This window comes from Macrobrachium nipponense, chromosome 46 (genome assembly GCF_015104395.2).
Source record: "Macrobrachium nipponense isolate FS-2020 chromosome 46, ASM1510439v2, whole genome shotgun sequence".
NCBI classification, from domain to species: domain Eukaryota; kingdom Metazoa; phylum Arthropoda; class Malacostraca; order Decapoda; family Palaemonidae; genus Macrobrachium; species Macrobrachium nipponense.
This window is the reverse complement of record NC_061106.1, coordinates 4,733,323-4,756,204: the sequence shown is the minus strand read 5'-3', so window position 1 is coordinate 4,756,204 and position 22,882 is coordinate 4,733,323. Positions and strand designations below refer to the sequence as shown.

At 41.9% G+C, this 22,882-nt stretch overlaps 1 protein-coding gene across 2 annotated transcripts in view; it reads right to left on the bottom strand.

Moving 5' to 3' along the window:
* The window catches only part of LOC135214742 (intraflagellar transport protein 22 homolog), a 475,747-nt gene that overhangs the window by 408,181 nt on the left and 44,684 nt on the right, over positions 1–22,882 (bottom strand). The window contains exon 4 of one of the 2 annotated variants that reach the window (XM_064249080.1): positions 12,602–14,847. The exons of the other annotated variant lie outside the window; for it this stretch is intronic. Coding sequence (XP_064105150.1) covers positions 14,729–14,847 — 119 coding nt within the window. The 3' untranslated portion in view covers positions 12,602–14,728. Of the gene's footprint in view, positions 1–12,601; positions 14,848–22,882 lie in introns of those variants that run through there. 2 annotated transcript variants of the gene reach the window in all.

Sequence of the window (22,882 nt, the reverse complement as noted above, 5' to 3'; positions counted from 1 at the left end):
TTTTCACTTCAGGGATGAAACATCTGTGGGACCAGTCGGATGTTAAGACTTTGGTTATCCAGGCTTTGGAGTTATGCATCCAGTAGACAGGCAAGATATTCTTATTTTTGTTTTTGAAGACCCTGGGGTTTGCAGACTTATAATAAGCCTGGTTTCAGCACGTGGCCAGCAGCATTCCCACATATAATGAGTGTGACCCTGTCCTTTTGGGCCTTAAATCCAGGAGCTTTGGCCTCTTCCTTCATCTGGCATTCTCTTCCAGAAAAGTCCAGTTTCATCCATGTTGAATACCTGTTCAGGCTTGTATCCTATCTCCTGGATGATTTCTTTGAAGGGATCTGGATACCTCTCTGCAGCTTCAACATCAGCAGATGCAGCCTCACACTCTCGATGTTAAACGATTTCAAAAAATTGTCAAACCATCCCGTGCTGGCCTGAAAACTTCCACTGTCTGGTGATATCGACGATGTTCCTGGCTGTGACTCTTCTGTAGTACTACCCTCTTCCCCACAATCTTCTTATAAAACTGCAAAGCCTTCTCCCGAATCATGTTGCCCTGCAAGTGGATGTCTTTTTTACTGCAGTCTTCTATCCATACTGCAAGGGCAGATTCCATCTTCACTATGTTTGGGTCTCTCTTAGTCTAAACCTCCTTCGCCTTATTTAGGTAGCTCTTGGAGGCCATTTTCTGAATTTCTGCCTCTTTGTTCTTGATAGAACATACGGAGCTCTCATTCATCCCCAACTGCCATCCTATGCTTGAGGCATCTCTGCAGATTTCAACATATCTAGCACTTTAACTTTTTCATCTATTGTCATCACCTTCCTCTGTTTCTTAGGAGACTGCTAGAAGCCTTAGAAGGTGCTTGACATACAGGCATCTTGATGGTTGAAGTGCATACAGTAATACTGTAAAACATAACAAAAGCACAAAATTTTCAACACGTGAACAGTACTACCGAGACTAGCGGGTTGATCTGGCGCCAAGAGGCCGAAGATGAAGCAAGCATACCAGCATCCAACAAAGGCTGTTGTCCTGCTCTGTGGTTGGTTGCCTCTATTCCTTCTAGCCAATGGTATGTGTCTAGGGAGCCTACGTCATCGCCCATGCCAAATAGACTTTGATGATGTGATTTGGGGTTTCATATTAGTACAATTTATTACTGTATATTTGTGCAGTAATACAGATTGCACCAGCTTTTTTATTTTCAGATTAAAAAAGTGGAATTTTTACAGAACGACACTTAATACAACTCTTTGGTACGTCTGATATGTTTTGGTATGTTAACGAATTCATATTAATATCATACCACCCGACCCAAATGGCATCATCTCCAAGTCATGTGAGGTAAAACTCTGAAGGGGTATCATCTTTAAAAAGTGCGAATGGGATCACATCTTCTGAAAGTACATTAACTGTATGTGCTGTACATAATTATGTAACATTACATACAGATTCTACCAGCACTTTTCTCTGAGGTTAAGAAAATAATTTTCACAGAATGACAACTCTGTATGTCTGATATGTTTAACTAGTTGATCATGGAGGTCTTATATAGTGACAAACACTGTGAATTACATACTGCCTTTGTATATTTAAAAAATATAAACAGCATACACAAAATCTCCATACGTACTGATTTTTACGCTTATAAGCATGAAAACTTATACCTATTGCAGCATGTATACTAATAGTACTTCAGATATTAAAAAAAGTTTCTGAAGCGACATCATCTTTGAAAAGTGCAGTAACTTTGTGAATGGGTATTGCATCTTATAAAAGTATGTATAGTATGCACTAACTGTAGGTTCTGTAATTACCTTTGTATCATATGTATGCATATGTATATACAAAAATAAAAATACATTTTTAGTTAGTATTTTTATTTTATCAGAAAAGCTTTAAAACTTGAAAATTTACATAATAAATAACCATAAACACTTTGCAGGGTTTTGCAGTTTCTGGAGGATTCGCAAATGTTTGCACCAATGTGAAGAACTCGCGTATGATAATTGGTTAGGTTCTAATGAAAACTTTGCGCTATTGTGAATTCACGCAACTCGAATCACATAAGTTTGGCGTATTACTGTAATTGATCATTTCAGTATTGAATAGCCTAATTCTGAAACTATATGTCTGAGGAATGAATCAGTCACTCGAGAGAAAACTGTTTACACTCTCCATAATGTGGGTAAAACAGAAAAAAAAAAAATGTATTTACAAATTAAAAACAACTATTTCCAATTTCCTTCTCTGGTACATCTGAATTATCCTTCATATTTATAAAAAATATCCTGTCAATTTGATGTTTTTTATGATATTAAAAATAAAATTGGCATGTAAGATTTATAAGTTATCGTGCATCACCACCAGTCTCCGTAAAATTCGGTGTTGCAAGCATGCCAACAGAACCGCACACTTCTAATGCACTTCACCACACTTTGGTCAAGCAAAATGTATTTATATTAATTTAAGGAAGTTATATAATATTTATTATATTAAATTTCAAATGCTAACTTGAAATACTGTTTATTTTCTTTTCACATAAAGATCTTCAAAACAAATGATAACCTGATAACATTAGATAAGCCAAACTCCACTCACTCATGTATTATTTGCATAAAATAACAATATACAGATAATCTGTTGACAAGGTTGGTAGGCCTGTTCCTATCTAAACTTAATGAAATATTTCATAATGATTCGGACAAAATACTTAAAAAAACTGCATAAAACATGATTTTTCCTAGCAGTTTATTTTTTTACTTGTGATAATAGATTCCAAATTCCATATTATAAAATTTTTTTTCTCAAACTAATCATTGTATGGAAAATAAAAAAGAAAAACTATCTGAACAATATATTTCGTAAAGTGATGCAATATTTAATCAAGCAATTGTACCACAAATGTATATGCACAAAATTAAACATAACAATTCCATTAATAAATTAATTTCTTATAGCAACTAAATTATTTTCCTAAATAGTTCTTTTGGTAATAGGCATCATCAGCTGATTCTCAGAGCATAAACAAAACACAAAAATACACTTTAATTACTGTATTTTGTTGTATTTATACATTAATATTACAGTACAGTATGTACTGTAATTATATAGTACAGCAAATAATTTTTTATTATACAGTACTATTCATTCACGAAATAAATACAGTTTTGTGGTCCAGCCATAAAAGGAAAGATCTCTCTCTCTTTCTTGTATGTCAGTACTGTACTGTACATATCCTTTTAATGAAATAATATCAAAATTATTGTACCATACGCATAAAAAAAATCCAGCAAGTTCAGACAAATCAATAAGGATGGTTGCCATATTTTTTGCTTTGTCTGATTTATTGCACCGTATTTAATTACAAGTTTAGATGACTATGATTATTGCACATGTTATAACAGTACACAAGAGAATATTCTATAATTTTATTACTGTTGATATTTCTCTAATCACCGTAAAATATATTTAAAATCTGAATTTCATATATACATGGCAACTCTGAACATTCTTGTCCCAGCCATAGTGGCTTTGAATTCTCTCTCTCTCTCTCTCTCTCTCTCTCTCTCTCTCTCTCTCTCTCTCTCTCTCTCTCTCTCTCTTGTGCAAAATTGCTGATGGCTTGCTCGCAGACATCTTGTGTAGACTCGATAATGTCTTGTGAGGACTTGCCAGCACCTCTACAGACTCGCTGACATCCATACAGACTTTCTGACACCTGTACAAACTAACTGATGCCTCGTGCAAACTCAATAACACCTTGCATGGCCTCGAAAACACCCCTTGCACGGATCGATACCTTATGCGAACTGTACATGGAATCGATGCTTAGCAGAAACAAATGCACTAACAGGCAAATGCAAATATCTGGCATGCTTAGCCTAAGCTTAAAAGGCAGTCCATAAAAGCCACAAAAGCCCAGGCATGGGCATAACAGTGGCCTTGTCAAAAACTAAACTTGGGCCATCAGCGATCAAAGAGAACCAGATTGAACACTATTACCCAATTGCCTATCTACAGACTCATGACTCCTAGGCACAACAGTAGCACTCACTACTGATAGCGATCAATAATCTGGCTCAGACAAATTGCCAGAATAACCGTGGGACAATGAGATCAAACAAAAGATCTAGACTTACTATAAAACATGATATTGTTATGTTACAATAAAGTTTCATACATACTTACCTGGCAGATATACATAGCTAAGACTCCGTCGTCCCCGACAGAAATTCAAATTTCGCGCCACTCGCTACAGGTAGGTCAGGTGATCTACCGGCCTGCCCTGGGCGGCAGGACTAGGAACCATCCCCGTTTTCTATCATATTTTCTCTCTTCCACCTGTCTCCTGCGGGGAGGCTGGGTGGGCTTTTAATTGTATATATCTGCCAGTAAGATATTTATGAAACTTTATTGTACATAACAATATCATTTTCATACAATCAACTTACCTGTCAGATATATACATAGCTGATTGGCACCCTTCGGTGGAGGGTAAGAGACAGCTACTATATGGAATAGACAGGTAAACAACATATGTTGTAGGTATAAATAAAACCTTGGTTCCTACCTGATAGGTGGTAGACTTCGTGGGTGTTTGCCCAGTAGTCTGCATCACCTCAAGAAACTTTAGCGAGATATATGATCTATGGCCAAGAGTTCTTGTGGGTCTGCCGATGGGGTCTTATCCGCTTACTCGGCAGAGCCTGAAAGGACTTTGTCAATGGGTGCTGATCCACTTATATGACAATACACCTTATGAAGGAGCACACAACCAATCCCGACCACCTGATCCTAACCATATGTTAGAACTAAGGATTGTTTTCAGAGTTATCCCCGAACTCTTCACAACAACCGTAACTCAAAAACCACTACGCACACATACATAATTTTCTAAAAAAAAATTATACTCATCTAATTAGATATGACAAGATTCTCTTACTGAACAACATAGACGGCCGCCCGTGCTAAACCAAGTCCTCCATTGTTCGAAGAGACTCCAGACCATATCCAAAAAGAAGAAAAGTATATACTTTTAAGGATTGGTGTCGGCTCCCGTACCCAGAATCGTATCCGCCGATACGAACGGACCTAGAGAAAAACACTTCTCATATGTCACACCAAACGTCTTTCAAGTAATGAGATGCAAATACTGAGTTGCATCTCCAAAATGTCGTATCTATGATGTTTTTAAGCGACATATTCTTATGAAACGAAAGAGACGTCGCTACTGCTCTCACTTCATGAGCTTTAACTTTCAACAGTCCCATAAACTGTTCGTCAGAACAGACCTTATGCGCGTCTGTAATGACGTTCCTCACAAAGAATGCCAGCGCATTCTTGGACATCAGTCTTGTGGGGTCTTTTTAACGCGCACCAAAGACCTTGTCTAGAGCCTCCCATCTGATGCTTTCTCTGAATGTAGAACTTTAGAGCTCTTACAGGGCATAGAGATCTTTCTGCTTCTCTTCCTACGAGACTCGATATGCCTTTGACTTCGAATGACTTAGGCCAGGGATTCGAGGGATTCTTATTCTTAGCTAAAAACAGGGTCTTAAACGAGCAAATAGCTGAGTCTCCCTTGAAACCTACTTTATCTTGCAGAGCATGTAATTCACTAACTCTCTTTGCCGTAGCTAAAGATAATAGGAATAGACATTTTCTGGTGATGTCTCGAAACGAAGCCAGATGAGGAGGTTCGAATCTTTCAGATGAAAGAAACTTGAGGACCACGTCTAGGTTCCAGTTCGGAGGGACCGGTTCCTTCGACTTTGAAGTCTCAAAGGACCTTTATTGGACGATCGTGGGATATCTTATTTATCTGCCAGATCTAATCCTCTATTCCTGAAGACAGCCGAGAGCATACTTCTGTATCCCTTTATTGTGGATACAGCTAGATGAGATTGCTCTCTCAGGAATAGAAGGAAATCAGCAATTTCCGCTATAGAGGTAGTGGAGGAGGACAACTTCTTAGTTCTACACCACCTTCTAAAAACCTCCCACTTCGATTGATATACTTTCGTAGTGGAGGTTCTGCGTGCTCTCGCGATCGCGCTTGCAACTTCGCGAGAAAACCTCTCGCTCTGACGAGTCTTTCGATAGTCGAAAGGCAGTCAGAGCGAGAGCGGGGAGGTTTTGATGATACCTCTTGAAGTGTGTTGTCTGAGAAGATCCGTCCTTCTTGGTAGGGATCTTGGAAGGTCTACGATCCACTCTACCACCTCCGTGAACCAATCTTGGGCCGGCCAAAAGGGGGCTATCAATGTCATCCTCGTCTCCTTTGACGCCACAAACTTTTTTAGTACTAATCCCAGGATTTTGAATGGAGGAAAAGCATATACGTCTACGCGAGACCAATCCAGCAGGAAGGCGTCTACCATAAGAGCTCTTGGATCTTCCACGACCGAGCAAAAGACTGCCAGCCTTTTGGAAATGAATGTGGCGAAGAGATCCACAAAATGAGTGTCCCCCACTGCGACCAGAGATCTTGACACACCTCCTTGTGTAGGGTCCACTCTGTATGAAGGACCTGGTTCCTCCTGCTGAGTCTGTCCGCCCTCACATTCTTTACTCCCTGCACGAACCTTGTCAGAAGGGAGATGTTCCTGTGAGACGTCCAAAGCAAAAGGTCTCTCGTCAGTTCGTAAAGGAACGAGGAGTGAGTCCCTCCCTGTTTTCGAATGTAGGCAAGTTGCGGTAGTGTTGTCCACGTTTACTTGCACTACTTTGTTCGACACCAGAGGTTCTAGACTCTTCAAAGCCAGATGCACGGCGAAGAGCTCTTTGCAGTTTATGTGCCAAGTCACCTGCGCTGGTTCCCAGGTGCCTGACACCTCCTTCGAGCCTAATGTTGCTCCCCAACCTTTCTCCGACGCGTCGGAGTACAACACTAGGTCTGGGTTCTGTGTCCTTAGAGAGATCCCTTTGTTCTCTTCCAGAGGGGCAAACCACCATTCTAGGTGCGATCTTATCTCCACTGGAATGTGAAAGGCGTCCGACAGTTGTCCAGTTTTCCAACTCCAAGACTTCTTGAGGAAGAATTGAAGCGGACGTAAATGAAGTCTTCCTAGCGGGAAGAACTGTTCGAGCGAGGAAAGGGTCCCTAGCAGGCTCACCATTCCCTCGCCGACGTATGTTCCTTCCCTAAGAAGAGAGAGACTATCTGCAAACCTTTTGCGATTCTCTCTTGCGAAGGAAATACTCGAAAACCCCGAGAATCCATCCGAATCCCCAGATAGACTAAGTCCTGTCTGGGGGTCAGCTGCGACTTCTCGAGGTTCACGAGCAATCCCAACGCTTTGATCAGATCTAAAGTTAACGTCAGGTCCTCCAAGCACTGTCTCTGATCTGGCCCTGATGAGCCAGTCGTCCAGATACAGAGAGATATTTACTCCTTTGAGGTGAAGAAACCTCGCCACATTCTTCATCAGCTTGTGAAGACCTGAGGAGCTGTGGACAGGCCGAAACACAAGGCTCTGAACTGAAAGTCCTTCCCCCCGTCATGAAACGGAGGTACTTCTTCGATGAAGGGTGGATCGGGACGTGAAAGTAGGCGTCCTGGAGATCTAGAGACACCATCCAATCTCCTTGTCGCAATGACGCAAGGACTGAAGCAGAAGTCTCCATCGAGAACTTCTCCTTCCGAACAAATGTTCAGAGAGCTGACGTCCAGTACTGGTCTCCAGCCTCCCGAGGCTTTCGCAACCAGAAAAAGGCGATTGTAAAACCCCGGGGAGTTTTGATCCAGTACTAGTTCTATCGCTCTCTTTGTCCCACATTTGTTCCACCATCGATCGAAGAGTATCCCTCAGCATAGGATCCTAGTACTTGGCTGTTAGTTCACCCTTGGTATTGACGTTAGGGGAGGAGTGTTCAGGAAAGGGATACGATATCCCTTCCTTATTATAGCCAACGATGACGCGTCTGCGTTTTATAAGAATGTCCAGGCCTCCACAAATCCCAGGAGCCTGGCACCTACTGGTGCTTGGAGGAGAGAAGCTTCACTTTCCCTTTTTAAAGGGACGAAAGGCAGACCTACCTCTCTTCTCAGGAGCCTTCCTTCTTGCGGGAGGTCTGGAGGTAGGGCCACCTCGAAAAAAGGGCTGAACCGATGTACTCGGTCCTTTCTTGTCAGTTGTAGAAGCAGGCTTCTTCTTCCTTGCTGACTGCGTCAGAAGGTCCTGAGTCGCCTTCTCAGTTAATGAATGAGCAATGTCCTTCACCACTGAGAAGGGAACAAAAAGTCAGACAAAGGCGAATACAGCAGTGCTGTCCTCTGAGCGTGGGAGACTGCCTTGGTTAAAAAGGCACCATATGACCGTCCTCTTCTTTAGAAGACCTGCTCCAAACAAAGAGGAGATTTCAAACGAGCCATCCTGCACCGCTTTGTCTATACAAGACAATATGCACAAAAGGGCTTCCGGTTCGATTCCTTCCGAATCATGGGCTTTCTTGGACATCACCCCAAGGGACCAATCTAAGAAGTTGAAAACTTCCAATACATGAAAGAGTCCCTTGAGGAGATGGTCCAGTTCAGAAATGCCCCACGTAATCCGTGCCGAGTTGAGACCTTGTCGACGTGAAGCGTCAACTAACGTCGAAAAGTCTGCTTCTGACGTAGACGGGAGAGCAATACCCATATTCTCTCCCGTCTGATACCAAATGCCTCTTTTACCAGCTAGTCTCGCTGGAGGCATGCAGAAGACCGTTCTTACTAAGTCCTTCTTAGACTTCATCCAAGAGTCTAAGGATTGTAGAGCCCTCTTCATTGAAATGGTGGGCTTCATTTTGAGAAAGACGAAGACTTCTTCGTCTTAGCACTCGAAAACAGAGCGCGCGGAGAAGGAGGAGCGGCAGGAGTCAATTCGTCTCCATACTCCTCTAGAAGCAAGGCAGTCAAAACTTTATAGTTCGACAGTCCTTCTCTTCCTTGATATTCTTCATCGAGTTTACTTCAACTCGGGATCTAAATGAGTCTCCGCTCCCAACTCTGTACTTCTTCCTCTGGAGGAGACAAACTCCTAATAGGAGAAGGGCTAAGGGAATGATATTCCTTCCTCTTCCCCGCTTTAATAGCCCAAAAGCTCAGGCTTCTCTCCATAATAGAAGACGCTTCCCGCTTGGATGACGCTTCTCGTCCGCCAAGCGTCCTGGCTGACGCCTCCCGCTTACTTGGCTGCTGACGTCCGGATGACGCCTCGCGCCTGGAAGACGCTCCGCTCTCAAAGGCGTCCTAACTGGCGCCAAAATATTGGTTGGAGCTTCACGTCTACCAACAGCTTTCAAAGACGCTTCATGTCTAAAAGACGTCTCACGTCTCTCTGGCGTTACGTATCTTTCGTAAGCTACCGATCTCGCTCTCGAACCCGAAGCTTCTGTAATATGTTTAGAAGCTTCACGTCTGCATGACGCTTCTCGCTTAGCAGGGGAGAGAGGACGAGACTTCTTGATTGGAAGCGCAACGTCCTTCCTACGAGGCGCTAAAACTCCCACCAGAGAGGCCAGTTGTTCTTGTACTGCCATAATAATTTTCCTTGAAGCTTCTCTTCCACGTCACTGCATGACGCCTTTCGTCATCAATCGGGGGAGAAGTAGGAAAGGGTACTTCTGTGTCCTCGTCTGGTGACGCTGAAGCCACCTTCGCCTTCTTAATAGAAGAGGGAGCGTCATCTGAGAAACGCTCTGGGCTCGAATCAATTTCGGGTTCTTTCAAATGACGCTTCAGAGGCCTCGATAAATCCGACTCCTTCCACCCTCGTTTAGGTGAGGGAGAGGGAGAGGATGCGAACACTCACGAAGGACGCTTTTTCTAAAGCGCCCTTGAGCAGCCTGCCACGAAACAGAGCTTGCTGAAGGGACGTCTGACCGTTGGGATTCCCCACGACCTCCTTAAGGCTTTCGACTTTCCTTCTCCTCTGGCATGGGAGCTTGGAAGAGGTCTAGGCCTGGGAGCGTCGCAGGGACGATCAAACGCCCCCTCCACAACACTGGGAGAACTCACTTCACTGTAATGCTCACTTTCACTAGCCTTACCTTGTAAGTCCGCCATTTTGGACTTCATGTCTCGAATCGTAGCTTTCAGATCGGCGATTTCCGAGGCCGATTCCGAAAGTACACTTTGTGAATTAGAAACATAGGGAGAATCTAAATCATTAGGATTAGAATAATTATCAGTAAAAGGCTCAATAAGGCCTTTGAACTCACACCTTTCAGACGTCTAACCCTATCCCTCTCTAACTTCTTCAAATAAGAAGTTAAAGTCTTCCACTCTTCTGCATTTAATCCCTCGCATTCATTACAAGTATTATTAGCAGAACACTGAAACCCCTACATTTACGACATACAGTGTGAGGATCAACCGAAGCTTTCGGTATCCTCACCCTGCAGCCTACATTCACACATTCTCACACTCACTTTTGAATCAGACATACTGAGAAAAATCCAAAAAGCAATTCCAAAAACAGTCCCACAGTAGCGAATGCCAAAACAACACGATCCAGATACGTCACCAAAAAGCCGAGAACGATGATCAAAGGATGAAATAAGAATCTAAGTCAGGAGGTAATAGCACATGTTGATACCACCGGCGACAGAGAAAATATGATAGAAAACGGGGATGGTTCCTAGTCCTGCCGCCCAGGGCAGGCCGGTAGATCACCTGACCTACCTGTAGCGAGTGGCGCGAAATTTGAATTTCTGTCGGGGACGACGAGTCTTAGCTATGTATATATCTGACAGGTAAGTTGATTGTATGAAACAAAGATTTACACCTACCATACGTGTCTTTATGCAACCACAATCTAACTCTGTCCATGTATGACCAAGACGGCAAAGGCAGGAGACAGAGGGCACAGTTGTTGAACATCCTGGGTTGTTAGTCCTCATTTGGAAACCCCCCCCAGGACTACCAGACCTGTTGCCAGGGAGGGGGCAGAGGTGACAGGCAAAGCTGCATCCGCGGAGTGGCCAAAGGAACGATGGGGACACTGTCCATGCCATTGCACAAGACATGTTCAATGCAAAAAACTCAATTCTTACACAAAAATACAATCTAGCTTTCACCAAAGTCAATATCTGGTTGCATTACATCTAACCTACTACCCTGAGCTAACATTTTGGGTGTTGAACAATCTATATTCATTAGAGAAGAATCTATAGACTTAATTCTAAAGAAGACCTAGATTCAAAACTAGCTGTTCTCTGTACTCTCTAAAGTCTATCCTTCTCTTTCCTAATTCAGCAATTTATCTTCTCTATCTCTTCCAACAACCATTCCTTGCAATGATCACAATGGTTGTCTGAATAGCCATTCAACCCTCAATGATCTATGCATATTTAGTATCATACTTCAATTAACCCAATCTGGTCTTATAACCTCTTACCTAACAAAATCTAACAGATTTCCATAGGGAAGATTGAGATGAAGAATCCATATTGCCAAATACAAACCAATGTCCAGATAATCCAATTCGTTACCCAAGAAAAACAAACCTATACAGTATTTCAGATCTCTTGTGTACACTACTGGCCGGTTTCATCAACAAGAGAAGAATGACAAACAAAGTAGTCACTGTGTTACCCGAACCCTCCAAAGAGTGGGGTAACTATAGGAAGCATTTGTTAATGATTGTTTGAATTTTTAAACCCTTGTCAAACCCATGCCAAATAGTAGCAGATAAAGCAAATGATAGAGAGTAATCTTCACCTCAAAAATGGAAATTTTAAAAAGGCAAGACTCACAGCCCATGTATAGTAGAAAGATCGCATTACAAAAGGGGAAGTTTTGGAGAGACAGCATTCTGCAGCTGGAAAACATACTGATATCTCCAAGACTGAGATGGTTTGGACATGTGATGTGAAAGAATGAGGGACAGTTAGTTAAAAAAGGGGTTGATCAAGAAACGGCAGGATAAAAGACCAATATACAAAGGATCAGACAATGAATAAAAATGGCAACTCCATACCAGAAGGAAATTCAGACAGGAAGCATTAAGAAAACTCATTACAAGGCTATTGAAGGGTAAATCTAACATAAAACCTTAAATATAATCAACCAAAAAGGCTGACACATACAAATGACTAGAAATCTAGAGATCATAATTTAAAAAAATAACAATATATATATATATATATATATATATATATATATATATATATATATATATATATATATATATATTAAGACATCGTCAAGTAGCTCCTTGACGATGTCTTAATAAGACGAAAGCGCTTGGATTCCTGACTGTCATTTCCCGTGGTATTCGCTTATATATATATATACACACACATATATATTTATATATATATATATATATATATATATATATATAGATATAATATATATATATATATATATATATATATATATATATATATATATATATATATATATATATTATATATATATATATATATATATATATATATATATATATATATATATATATATATACTATATATATATAAATATATAATTACACTTGCTTATAAACAAATTCTACCAATATTCCTCCCCACTGGGAGTACCAATTAAGTGCCTTGTGTAGCACACTGTCAGTGGTACTGTACTGAAGGTTTCTTTACAGTATTCTTCAACATTAGTTTCTGCATCCTAGTTTTCATCTATTAATTTTTTCCTATAACTTTTTACCTTTTTCATTTAAATACAGTCTTTGAACAAGCCAAGCAAATCTAGAAATGTGACTTCGTGGTCTTATTAAACTATAGAAACTTACAGTGATAATTTTGCTAGTGTTACTAGAAAATATTGTCTAACATCATTTATTCCCTTCTTGGATACAGACTACGCCTAGACTCCATAGGCCAAAAAAACCTAAGAACAAATTCATGCCATCACAATTTTTGTACAATGAAATTATTATTATTTCTTTGGTTTATCACAGTCCTCCAATTCGACATGGTGTTGTATTTTATAGTGTGGGGTTCTGGGTTGCATCTTGCCTCCTTAGGAGTCCATCACTTTTCTTACTATGTGTGCTTTTTCCAGGAGCACACACTTTTGCCTTAGTCCTGGAGCTACTTTAGCCTCTAGTTTTCCCAGATTCCTTTTCAGGGATCTTTGGAATAACGTGCCTAGTGTTCCTATGATAATGGGTACAATTTCCACTGACATATCCCATATCCGTCTTATTTCTATTTTAAGGTCTTGATACTTATCGATTTTCTCCCTTTCTTTCTTTTCAACTCTGGTGTCCCATGGTGTTGAGACATCATCATATGAGTGATACTTTTATCTTGATTTTGTCAATCAACGTCACGTCTGGTCTGTTAGCACATATCACTCTACCTGCTCTGATACCATAATCCCAGAGGATCTTTGCCTGATTGTTTTCTATTACTCCTTCAGGTTGCTGCTTGTACCACTTATTACTGCAAGGTAGCTGGTATTTCTTGCACAGGCTCCAGTGGAGGGCTTTTGCCACTAAATCATACCTCTTTTTGTACTGGTTCTGTGCAAGTGCCAGACATTCCCTTGCTATGTGGTTTATGGTCTCATTTTTCATATTGCACTTCCTGCATATGGGCGAGATGTTATTTCCACCTATCGTCCTTTGAACATATCTGGTTCTTAGGGCCTGATCTTGTGCCACTGTTATCATTCCTTCTGTTTCCTTCTTGAGCTCTCCCCTCTGTAGCCATTGCCCTGTTTCATTGCTGGCCAGTTCTTTAGTTTGTCTCATGTATTGTCCGTGCATTGGTTTGCTGTGCCATTCCTGTTCTGTTTGTCATTCTCCTGTCTCTGTATATTTCTGGGTCTTTGTCTACTTTTATCAGTCCTTCCCATACACTCTTGAGCCACTCGTCTTCACTGGTTTTCAGATATTGCCCCAGTGCTCTGTCCTCAATGTTAACGCAGTCCTCTATACTTAGTAGTCCTCTCCCTCCTTTCTTTCGTGTTATGGTCTGTCCGTATTTGCTCTTGGGTGTAGTGTTTTGTGTATTGTCATAAGTTTCCTAGTTTTCTGGTCTATGCTGCAAAGTTCTGCCTTCGTCCATTCCACTACTCCTGCGCTGTATCTGATTACTGGTACTGCCCATGTGTTTATGGTTTTTATCATATTTCCGGTACTGAGTTTTGACTTGAGTATCGCCTTAAGTCTCTGCATGTATTCTTTCCTGATAGTGTCCTTTATCTGTTTGTGTTTTATACCCTCTCCTTCCATTATTCCCAGGTATTTGTATCCTGTCTCATCTATGTGTTTGATGTTGTCCCCATCAGGTAGCTTTATCCCTTCAGTCCTTCTTACTTTGCCCTTTTGTATGTTGACCAAGGTGCATTTTTCTATTATTACTATAATTATTATTATTATTATTATCATTATTATTATTATTATTATTATTATTATCACTATTATTATTATTATTATTATTATCAAAACCAGTTCAACAAGAACAGTGGGTCACAATTCTCAGCTTACAAAGCTGGTCTGAAATGATTTTATATATGTGGCGAAATTGGAGGAGCGTAAAGGTAAAAGGTGGACAGCTGGAAGAAGTGAGATCAGACATACATATGAAAATTACGATGTCAAAAGCATTGCAACTGGAGCCAAAGTGACCCTGCAAAGAACCTTTAATATACAGTGTAATGTGCTCCACACAAGGAACACCAGAGGTGGTAACCTCTCTACAGGAAAAATGTGCACTGACATATTAATTCAATTACATGATAACTATTGTAGTATAAAGTTTTCTTGTCGCTCAGCAACAGCAGACATATGAACCAAAACTGATCCAACAAAATTTGAAAAATCTCTCGAACTCCACCACCATCTTCCTCGATGTGGTATCTATTTTTTGAACTGGATTGAATACATTTCCTGAAAAAAAAAGATAGGTATCATATTTTAGTTCACCTAAAGCTATTTCTTTTTAAACTAAGAGGATTATTTCAGCATTTAATGGTGAGCTTTCAATTGTTAGATACAAAACAAAAACTTGACTTGAACTAAGTTTTTGACTTGAACTAAAAATTAAGACCAAATCGAGAAACTATTCCCAGATTCATTGTAGGTCGAGGATAAGTAATCTGTATTTTTTCCTAGATATAGAAACAAAGACTTTTTTGTGGACAAATAGCTTTGGCGAATCAAGCTGATTTGCGGTCACTGAGGCTTGGTAGCAAAGTAACTAATAGCAAGTAAATGGGTGGAGTTACCACTCATTCACTCAACTATCTGCGTTCACTTTTTCCTTCGGCAACAGAGATAAATGTGGGGTTGGTCAAAGGCTGTTTATATATCCAAGGAAATGCTAACTACAGTATATTCAATTTACTATTTGTTACCACTACAATACAAATTTGTCTTTGTATTGTAGTGGGAATCAACACGAATAGGGGAAGGATGATTCCTATAACATGTACATACAGTCCAACACTCATGATGTTGGGATTACACAAGCCTGTGACAAAGTTTGGCATTCTTGTAGGCCTTTTTCTAGAAAATGAAGAGGAACCGAGTTTTACTGTTTAGAATATGAATACATACTATAATAATTATTCAGCTGATGAAATCTTTTCATATGGAAGAAGACCACAGGGGTCACTGACTTGAACTTCAAGCTTCCAAAGAATTTGGTGTTCATTAGGAAGGAGTAAGAGAAGGTAAAGGGAAATACATAAGAGATTTCACTAACTAAAAAATAAAAAATAAATTAATAAATACATAAAAATGCATTAAAATACAAGGAGACTAGTACGTATTAGGGCAGTAATGCATTGCCTCTTTGCTTGAACTTTTGAAGTTCCCATTGCACGACATCCTCTGGGGGCTGTTCCACAGTCCAACAGTGTGAGGAATAAAGGACCTCTGGAACTGAGAAGTTTGACAGGGAGGCAAATTTACAGCATAGTATTGGTGTTGCTGTTCAGTGAATCTGGTTGCTCTCTGCAGGTAAAGGGGATCAGGGATCAACTGTGAATGTGAAAATCTGTTGAAATACAACTTATAAAAATGTTTAAAACAAGAGACCATCCACCCATGGTCCAAGTCATAACTGCTATTTGTACTGTCACGTTATAAAATATTCCATCAGTTGGATTAATGTTTCAGACAATAGGTATAGTATATGGAAATATTCAGCAAGCGGTATCTGGCAACTAGTATTCGCCAGGCTGCGCAGACATATGATGTGCTATGGTGACAGGCTAAGTTTCTGTTAGTTGGTTACAGCCTATAGGTTGCCATAGAGAAGATCCTTTTCCTGCACACGACTGGCTTACACTAAAACAAAAAAGGGATTTTGACAAAGGAAAAATCTATTTCTGGGTGAAGACCTGTGTCCCCCACCCATGAAATGTACCTATAGCACTCATTTCTAGGTATAAGTAAATGCTAAATATACCACAGAAAAAAAGCCATATGGAATGCCAGAGTTACTACCTCTGGATCGATCACCCCCAAAGGGTGTCGGTATAGCATCAGGGGCGAGTGGAAGCCACTTATCACAGATACTTTGCCCAATAGCTTTCTCCTCTCTCAAAATCCTCCTCCAGAGAGGCGCCGTTACAACGGCCACCTTCCGCTCGTCACCACTACCTCTGCCAAGAAACGTCATTCCTGAAATACTCACACAAGCTTGAGCAGCTAAAGGTGGGGAAAGGAAAAAGAGGGGGATGGGTTCACGGGGCGACACAGGTCTTCACCCAGAAATAGATTTTTCCTTTGTCAAAATCTCTTTTCTGGGATTGACCTGTGTCGCCCAGTGAAATAGTAACAGAGAATTGGCCATACAAGCTTGGTAAATTGAGAGTAAAACAAAAAATTTTATATGAAAGGAAAAAATAAAATTTTCTTACAATCATTGTTTTAATGATCCAAGTTAAGGATGCAAAATATAAGGAGTAAATAACATATAAAAATATATGACCAAGTTCATACCATCACCAGGAATATCAGTACAGGTAATGAATACAATAACACATGAAATAATAAAGTATGTATGTACAAGTACATGAGTGGGTTGATAAGCAATCCAGTCCGTAACAAAAAGGCAAAAAGGGAGGGAATACAAGCGAGGCAGGTAGGTGAGAGGGAGTACCAAAAGGTTATTAATGGCAAAATCAATGATAATTAATAATATACAACATTACAAAATACATAATTAGGCTGTATCAGGGGAGACAATGTTCCCTGCAGCCACTGCAGAATATTTAAGGGCCTCTAGAGACTTTAGATAGTGGCATTTAAATACTGTCGGAGATTTCCAACCCATATACATTTTGAGATCATCGAAGTTCATATGATGAAAATAATTAACTGAGGTAGCCACTGCTTGGATATCATGGACCTGAGGAACTGAATCCGGATTAGCTTGTTTAATAAAATAAAGAATTTGTTGCCTGATGGCCTTCAAGGAAATGGTTCCACCATTCTCTCTAATAAAAAGAGGACCTGAAGACTTATTAGAAGTTCTGTCAAGATAAGATTTCAATGTAAAAACTGGACATAATGATGGGTCCTGTGGAAGAGGGACAATCTTCCACGGAGACCATCTGTTCTGAGGGTCTCCATTCTTTGCTAAGAATTTCAGATCCAGAGAAAGCAGAACTTCTCCTGACGGGAGGAAATCAATATGATTCGATTCTCTAGAGAGAGCTGACAGTTCAGATATTCTGGCACCTGAGGCCAGACTCAGTAGAAATAATGTTTTCCTGAGAAGGGTTATATATGAGCATGATTCATTATCAGTATCTGAAGCTAACTTGAGTACGTCATTTAAAAACCAGGAGACCGTATGAGGCCGGTTTACTGGTGTTAGATGAGCACATGCTCTAGGGATAGACGAAAAGTATGAATCTGTTAAATCAATATTAAAGCCAGACTGAAATATTTTCCTTAAGGCGGATTTAGTCGTAGTAATGGTACTAGCAGCTAGGCCTTTTTCGAACAGTTCTAAAAAACGAGACTGCCAGATTTGTAGTCATTGTCTGAACATCTGATTCTTTTAGAAAGATGGCTAACTTCCTCACTGCCGAATCATACTGCCAGAGTGTCGATCCTCTTTTGTCTGATTCCACAAACAATGTGTTCAGTGGATCAATATTAGCACCTTTCTGTGCCACAAACTTCATGAAGTCCATAAAGTTAGGGCATTCAGAATTCTTGAGGATGCTGATACAGTCCGAGTTTGTACTATTTGAGTCAGTTTTGGGTTGGGAATCTGTCTGGGATGGAGTTTCAACTCTAGTAGAAGAGGGAACCAATTGCTCTTCGGCCAGTTGGGTGTTACCAGAGCTATCCGCCCTTTGAAAGATCTGAGTTTGTGTAGAACTTTCATCAGAAGGTTTATTGGCGGAAATAGGTAGATTTTCTGCCAATTGTTCCAGTCTATGGACATCGCATCTGTGGCGTGAGCTAGAGGATCCAAATTGGGAGCCACATAACATGGAAGTTTGTGGTTGGATTCTGTGGCGAACAAGTCTACCTGAAGGCCCAGTATTTGCAGGCAAATCCAATTGAATGACTTTGTGTCTAAGGACCACTCCGATTCCAGCGGAGTTGTCCTGGACAGTGAATCCGCAATGACATTCCGTACTCCTGCCAGGTGAGTAGCTGACAGGTGCCAATGATGTTTCATTGCTAACGAGAAGATTGCTATCATCACGTGATTTATGTGGCTCAACTTGGAACCTCCTCTGTTTAGACAGTGAACTATCACTGCACTGTCCAAGACTAGTCTGATATGAATATTCCTGGCCGGAGCTAGTCGTTTCAGGGTCAGGAAAATGGCCATTGCTTCTAAGATGTTGATATGGAACTGGCAGAATACTGTCGACCACGTTCCTTGAATCTTCTTGTACTGAGAATAGCCCCCCATCTGCTCAGAGAGGCGTCCGTGTGGACTATTAGACGGTGGGGGAAATTGTAGCTGTACTGACTTGGAAAGACTCTTGACCGTTGTCCATGGACGAAGTCTTTTCCTTAGTATCAGCGGAATCAAGGAGATTTTGTCCCTGAGTCTGCTGTTGGCTCTTCTCCGCCATACCTGATTGATGTCCTTCAGTCTGGCTTTCAACAAAAGATCTGTTATTGAAGCAAACTGAAGAGAACCTAAGACTCTTTCTTGGGTATGACGAGAAGCCCGTCTGTTCTTGAGAAATTGTCTTGTAGCTTTCGCTATCTCTTTGCACTTGGTTGGTGGAAGAGATAGTTTGTGTGTGGTTAGGTCCCATTGAATTCCTAACCATTGAAAGCGAGATGCCGGAATGAAACGGGACTTTTCCTTGTTTATCTGGAATCCCAGATACTCTAGAAATTTTATTACTTTGGCTTTGTCGTTGGGTGCCCAAATGAGCCAGTTGTCTAGGTAAGCTACTAGTGTAACCCCCTGAGCTCTTAGTTCCTGAACTACTGTCTCTCCTAGTCTGGTGAATATTCTGGGCGCTATATTGAGCCCGAATGGCATGACTCTGAACGAGTAAGCCTGTTTTCCTAGTTTGAAGCCTAGGTAAGGAGAAAAGTTTCTCACTATCGGGACGTGATAATAAGCATCTGTAAGATCAATAGAGGTGGTGACGACGCCACGGGGAAGTAAGGTCCGCACCTGCGAGACGGTTAGCATGCGGAACTTGTCGCATTGAATGTATGGGTTGAAACGGGACAAGTCCAGAATCACTCTTCGTTTGTCCGTGTCCTTCTTTGGCACGGTGAACAAACGTCCCTGAAATTTCAGGTGTCTGACTTTCTTTATTGCCTACTTTTGGAGAAGGTCTCTGGCATAGTCTAGGAGGTCTGTTGTTGGAATTTGGTGGAATCTGAGGAGGCCCTTTTATCCATCTCCACCCCAGACCTTTTGATACAATATTGTGGGCCCATGGACTGAAGGTCCAATGGTCCCTGAAGAGGTACAATCTCCCGCCTACCTGGAGAGGCTCATCGATTGGATGAGGTCTTACTTCCTCTGCCTCCTCTGGAACCAGCTCTGGAACCAGCTCTGTACCGGTAAGCTCCTCTTGCTCTGCTTCCTCTTGCATATCGGTTATAGCCTTGAAACGCCCCTTGTGCTTCAAACGAAGCGTTGAAGGCCGGGGACGTCACGAAAGCAGCCGAACTCGAGGGATGTTGAGTTGGTTGACTCTGCAGCAACACCTATTGTTGTTGTGGTCGTGCTTTAGAGGTTGAAGGTTGACCAATCTGGGAGACGGGAACTGCCTGAATCACCGTCTGTGTCTGAGGGGCCTGGAAGGACTGATACTTCCTGGCCCTCTTCCTACCTTTGGGCTACGGTCCGGAGGTTTCATAGAACTTCCTTTTGGAAGGAAGACCCCAGCGGACACGAAGGTTCTGATTAGCCCTAGCAGCCTCACTGATGACGCTGTTAACTACATCTTCAGGAAAGAGGTTAGCTCCCCAGATTGCCACTTTAATGAGCTTATTAGGCTCGTGTCTAATGGAAGCATCGGCAAGGACATGCTTCCTGCAGTTCCGCCTAGCAACCACAAAATCATAAAGGACACACTGAAAGGTTTGTAAAAGTGACTTAGTTAGCACCCGGAATAGAGGTTCCTCAGAGTAGACAGAAGCTGTCAACTCCGATGTAGTAACAGTTGATCGACCTACTCAGTCTGCACCTAGCCTCAAATTCTCCCTTTACCAAGGCCTCCGGGATTTTGGGTAATAATTCACTAAATTGAGTGGAAGCACACTCTGGATTGAGTTTGCCCACTGTGAACGTTTCTGGAGCGCCCACCCAGCACTCTAGATCTCCGGGAAAGAGTAGAGAGGTAGGCTCTGTCTCTCGAAGCTGAGGCATCGGCTTCTCCTCCATTCCGGCCTGCAGAGTTAACTCCGCGATCTTAGATGTGCGAGGAGTTGGGATGTTATCCCTCACCACGAACATGGTGTAGCAACCCTTGTGTGGCGTCAGTCTAGTGTTGACGCACTCCCATTCTGAAAGGGTGCGGACCCATGCCAACTGTGCCTGGTCCCTAGGATAAATAACAGTTTCCTTTGGGACCCTGTCTACCCTGACCAATGCTTCCTCAGCTAACCTAGCGAAGCCTAGGAAGGGAAATTGGAGGTCCACCGGAAAGAACTCGTAATCTTCCACGGGACGGGTACCACAGCCTTCAATCGTCAGCATGCCCTCCGAAAAGGGGGCATGCAGAGCCAACCACCATGGGTTGCTGTTCTCAAATGGAAGAAGCTTGGAAGCGTCCGGCACAATGAAGGACTGCTGTGTGCCTCCGGACTGTGTAAGTCCGGCCAGCAAACTCTCCTGGACCTGTAGTCTCTGAGCCAGAGACAGGATGGACTGGCCCGATGTCTCCAAGCTCGAAGCGAGCTAAGAAGACATCGATTGCAACCTCGAGTCTACAATATTGCCCATCTTCTCCATTAGAAGATTAGCAAAGGCATCAGGATCAAAACCGGACTCCGTAGGTCTGGTTTTAGATGTCTTAGCTCTCGACCCCTTAGGCGGGGGAGTAGCTTTAGCCAAGGAAGTCATAGGCGTAGGAGCCAATGACGACCTGGCGGAACTTGCTGGAGTAGGTTTACTTGGTCTGGTAGTCCTAGGCAGAGTCTTCTTCTTAAGGGCTTTCACCTTGGGGATCACAGAACCAGACCTGTCCCCAAGGTTCCTGGACTTTGAGAAGCCCTGGAAAGAAGAGGAAGAAGACGGAGTAGGACTGAAAGAAAGTGATTTCTTTTTAGCAGATCTAGAACTAAAACTACCTGCCTCACTTACCTCCCTACCTTCTTCCTGCGCGTCGACGGTCATTGGTTCAAGATGGATACTGATGGCCGCCACCTCCTCACACAAGGCGTCTTGGTCTTCCGGAGGGGCCTGGGTCTCCATCCGGATTCTGGCAATAATAGGGGCCGCCACCTTCCTAGCTACTGCCAAAGAAATCTTCGCGTTCCGATACAATAGCGAACAATTCTCCTCTGAGAACGAGTCCGGAACGAAAGGAGAAGCTCGGAGGAGAAAGGAAGACTAGCAATCGCCTGGCAACAGCAAGTGATCAGGTGATTACCACCCTCCGAGAAGCCGTGAAGTAGCCTACAACTAAAGGGATAAAAGGCGGCATGCCAACTGACACCCTAAAGGAGGTAACGGCCAAGGCTATACTTGCAAATTTTATTGATAAAAAGTATTGGAAGTACCGACGAAAAAAGGGCAAGCCCATCTGCGAACCTAGCCTAACCTTCCACAATCGGATACACCGATCTGGTCAGGTAGGCTAGGATAGTGTCTACTAGTACGTCACGAAAGAGGACACTCTAGAGCCTAACCTAACCCTCCAAAATCGAACGTATCGACTCGGTCAGGTTAGGCAGGTCTGGCACCTACATTTACGTAACTAGAGAAGAGAGGAACTCTCTAGTGATGGAACACCCTCCAAAACCAAAATGTTGGTCTGGTCAGGTAGCCAGGACTAGTACCAACTATGGGTAGCAAGTAGCACTCTCAAACGCCTAGCCTACCCTCCAAAATCTCTTCGATCTGGTCAGGTAGGCTAGGGTTGGTAAATCGTGCGGGACTTCCAAACTAACCTCATCAAATTAAAATTAGTATACCAATATAAAATAAAATAAGATAATAAAAAAATTACCACATACATAACATGCATAAGTATAGCGGATGGATGAGGGTTTTCCTTTACCTCCAAAATAATAACTGGCGTAGTACTATGCTAGCTAGCCTAGCCCGTTTCCAACACACTACTCACGCATTAAGGATGAAATAAAACAACATTCTCATGAGGGAATCAAATCGCTCATGAAGGACGATGACTAACGAGGGAAACCCTCTAATAAAGGCCAAAAATGTAATGGTTTGAACCATAATACATAAGCCTATCGATACGCATCAGGAGCGAAATGGTAAAATTTCACGACAACAGTAGTG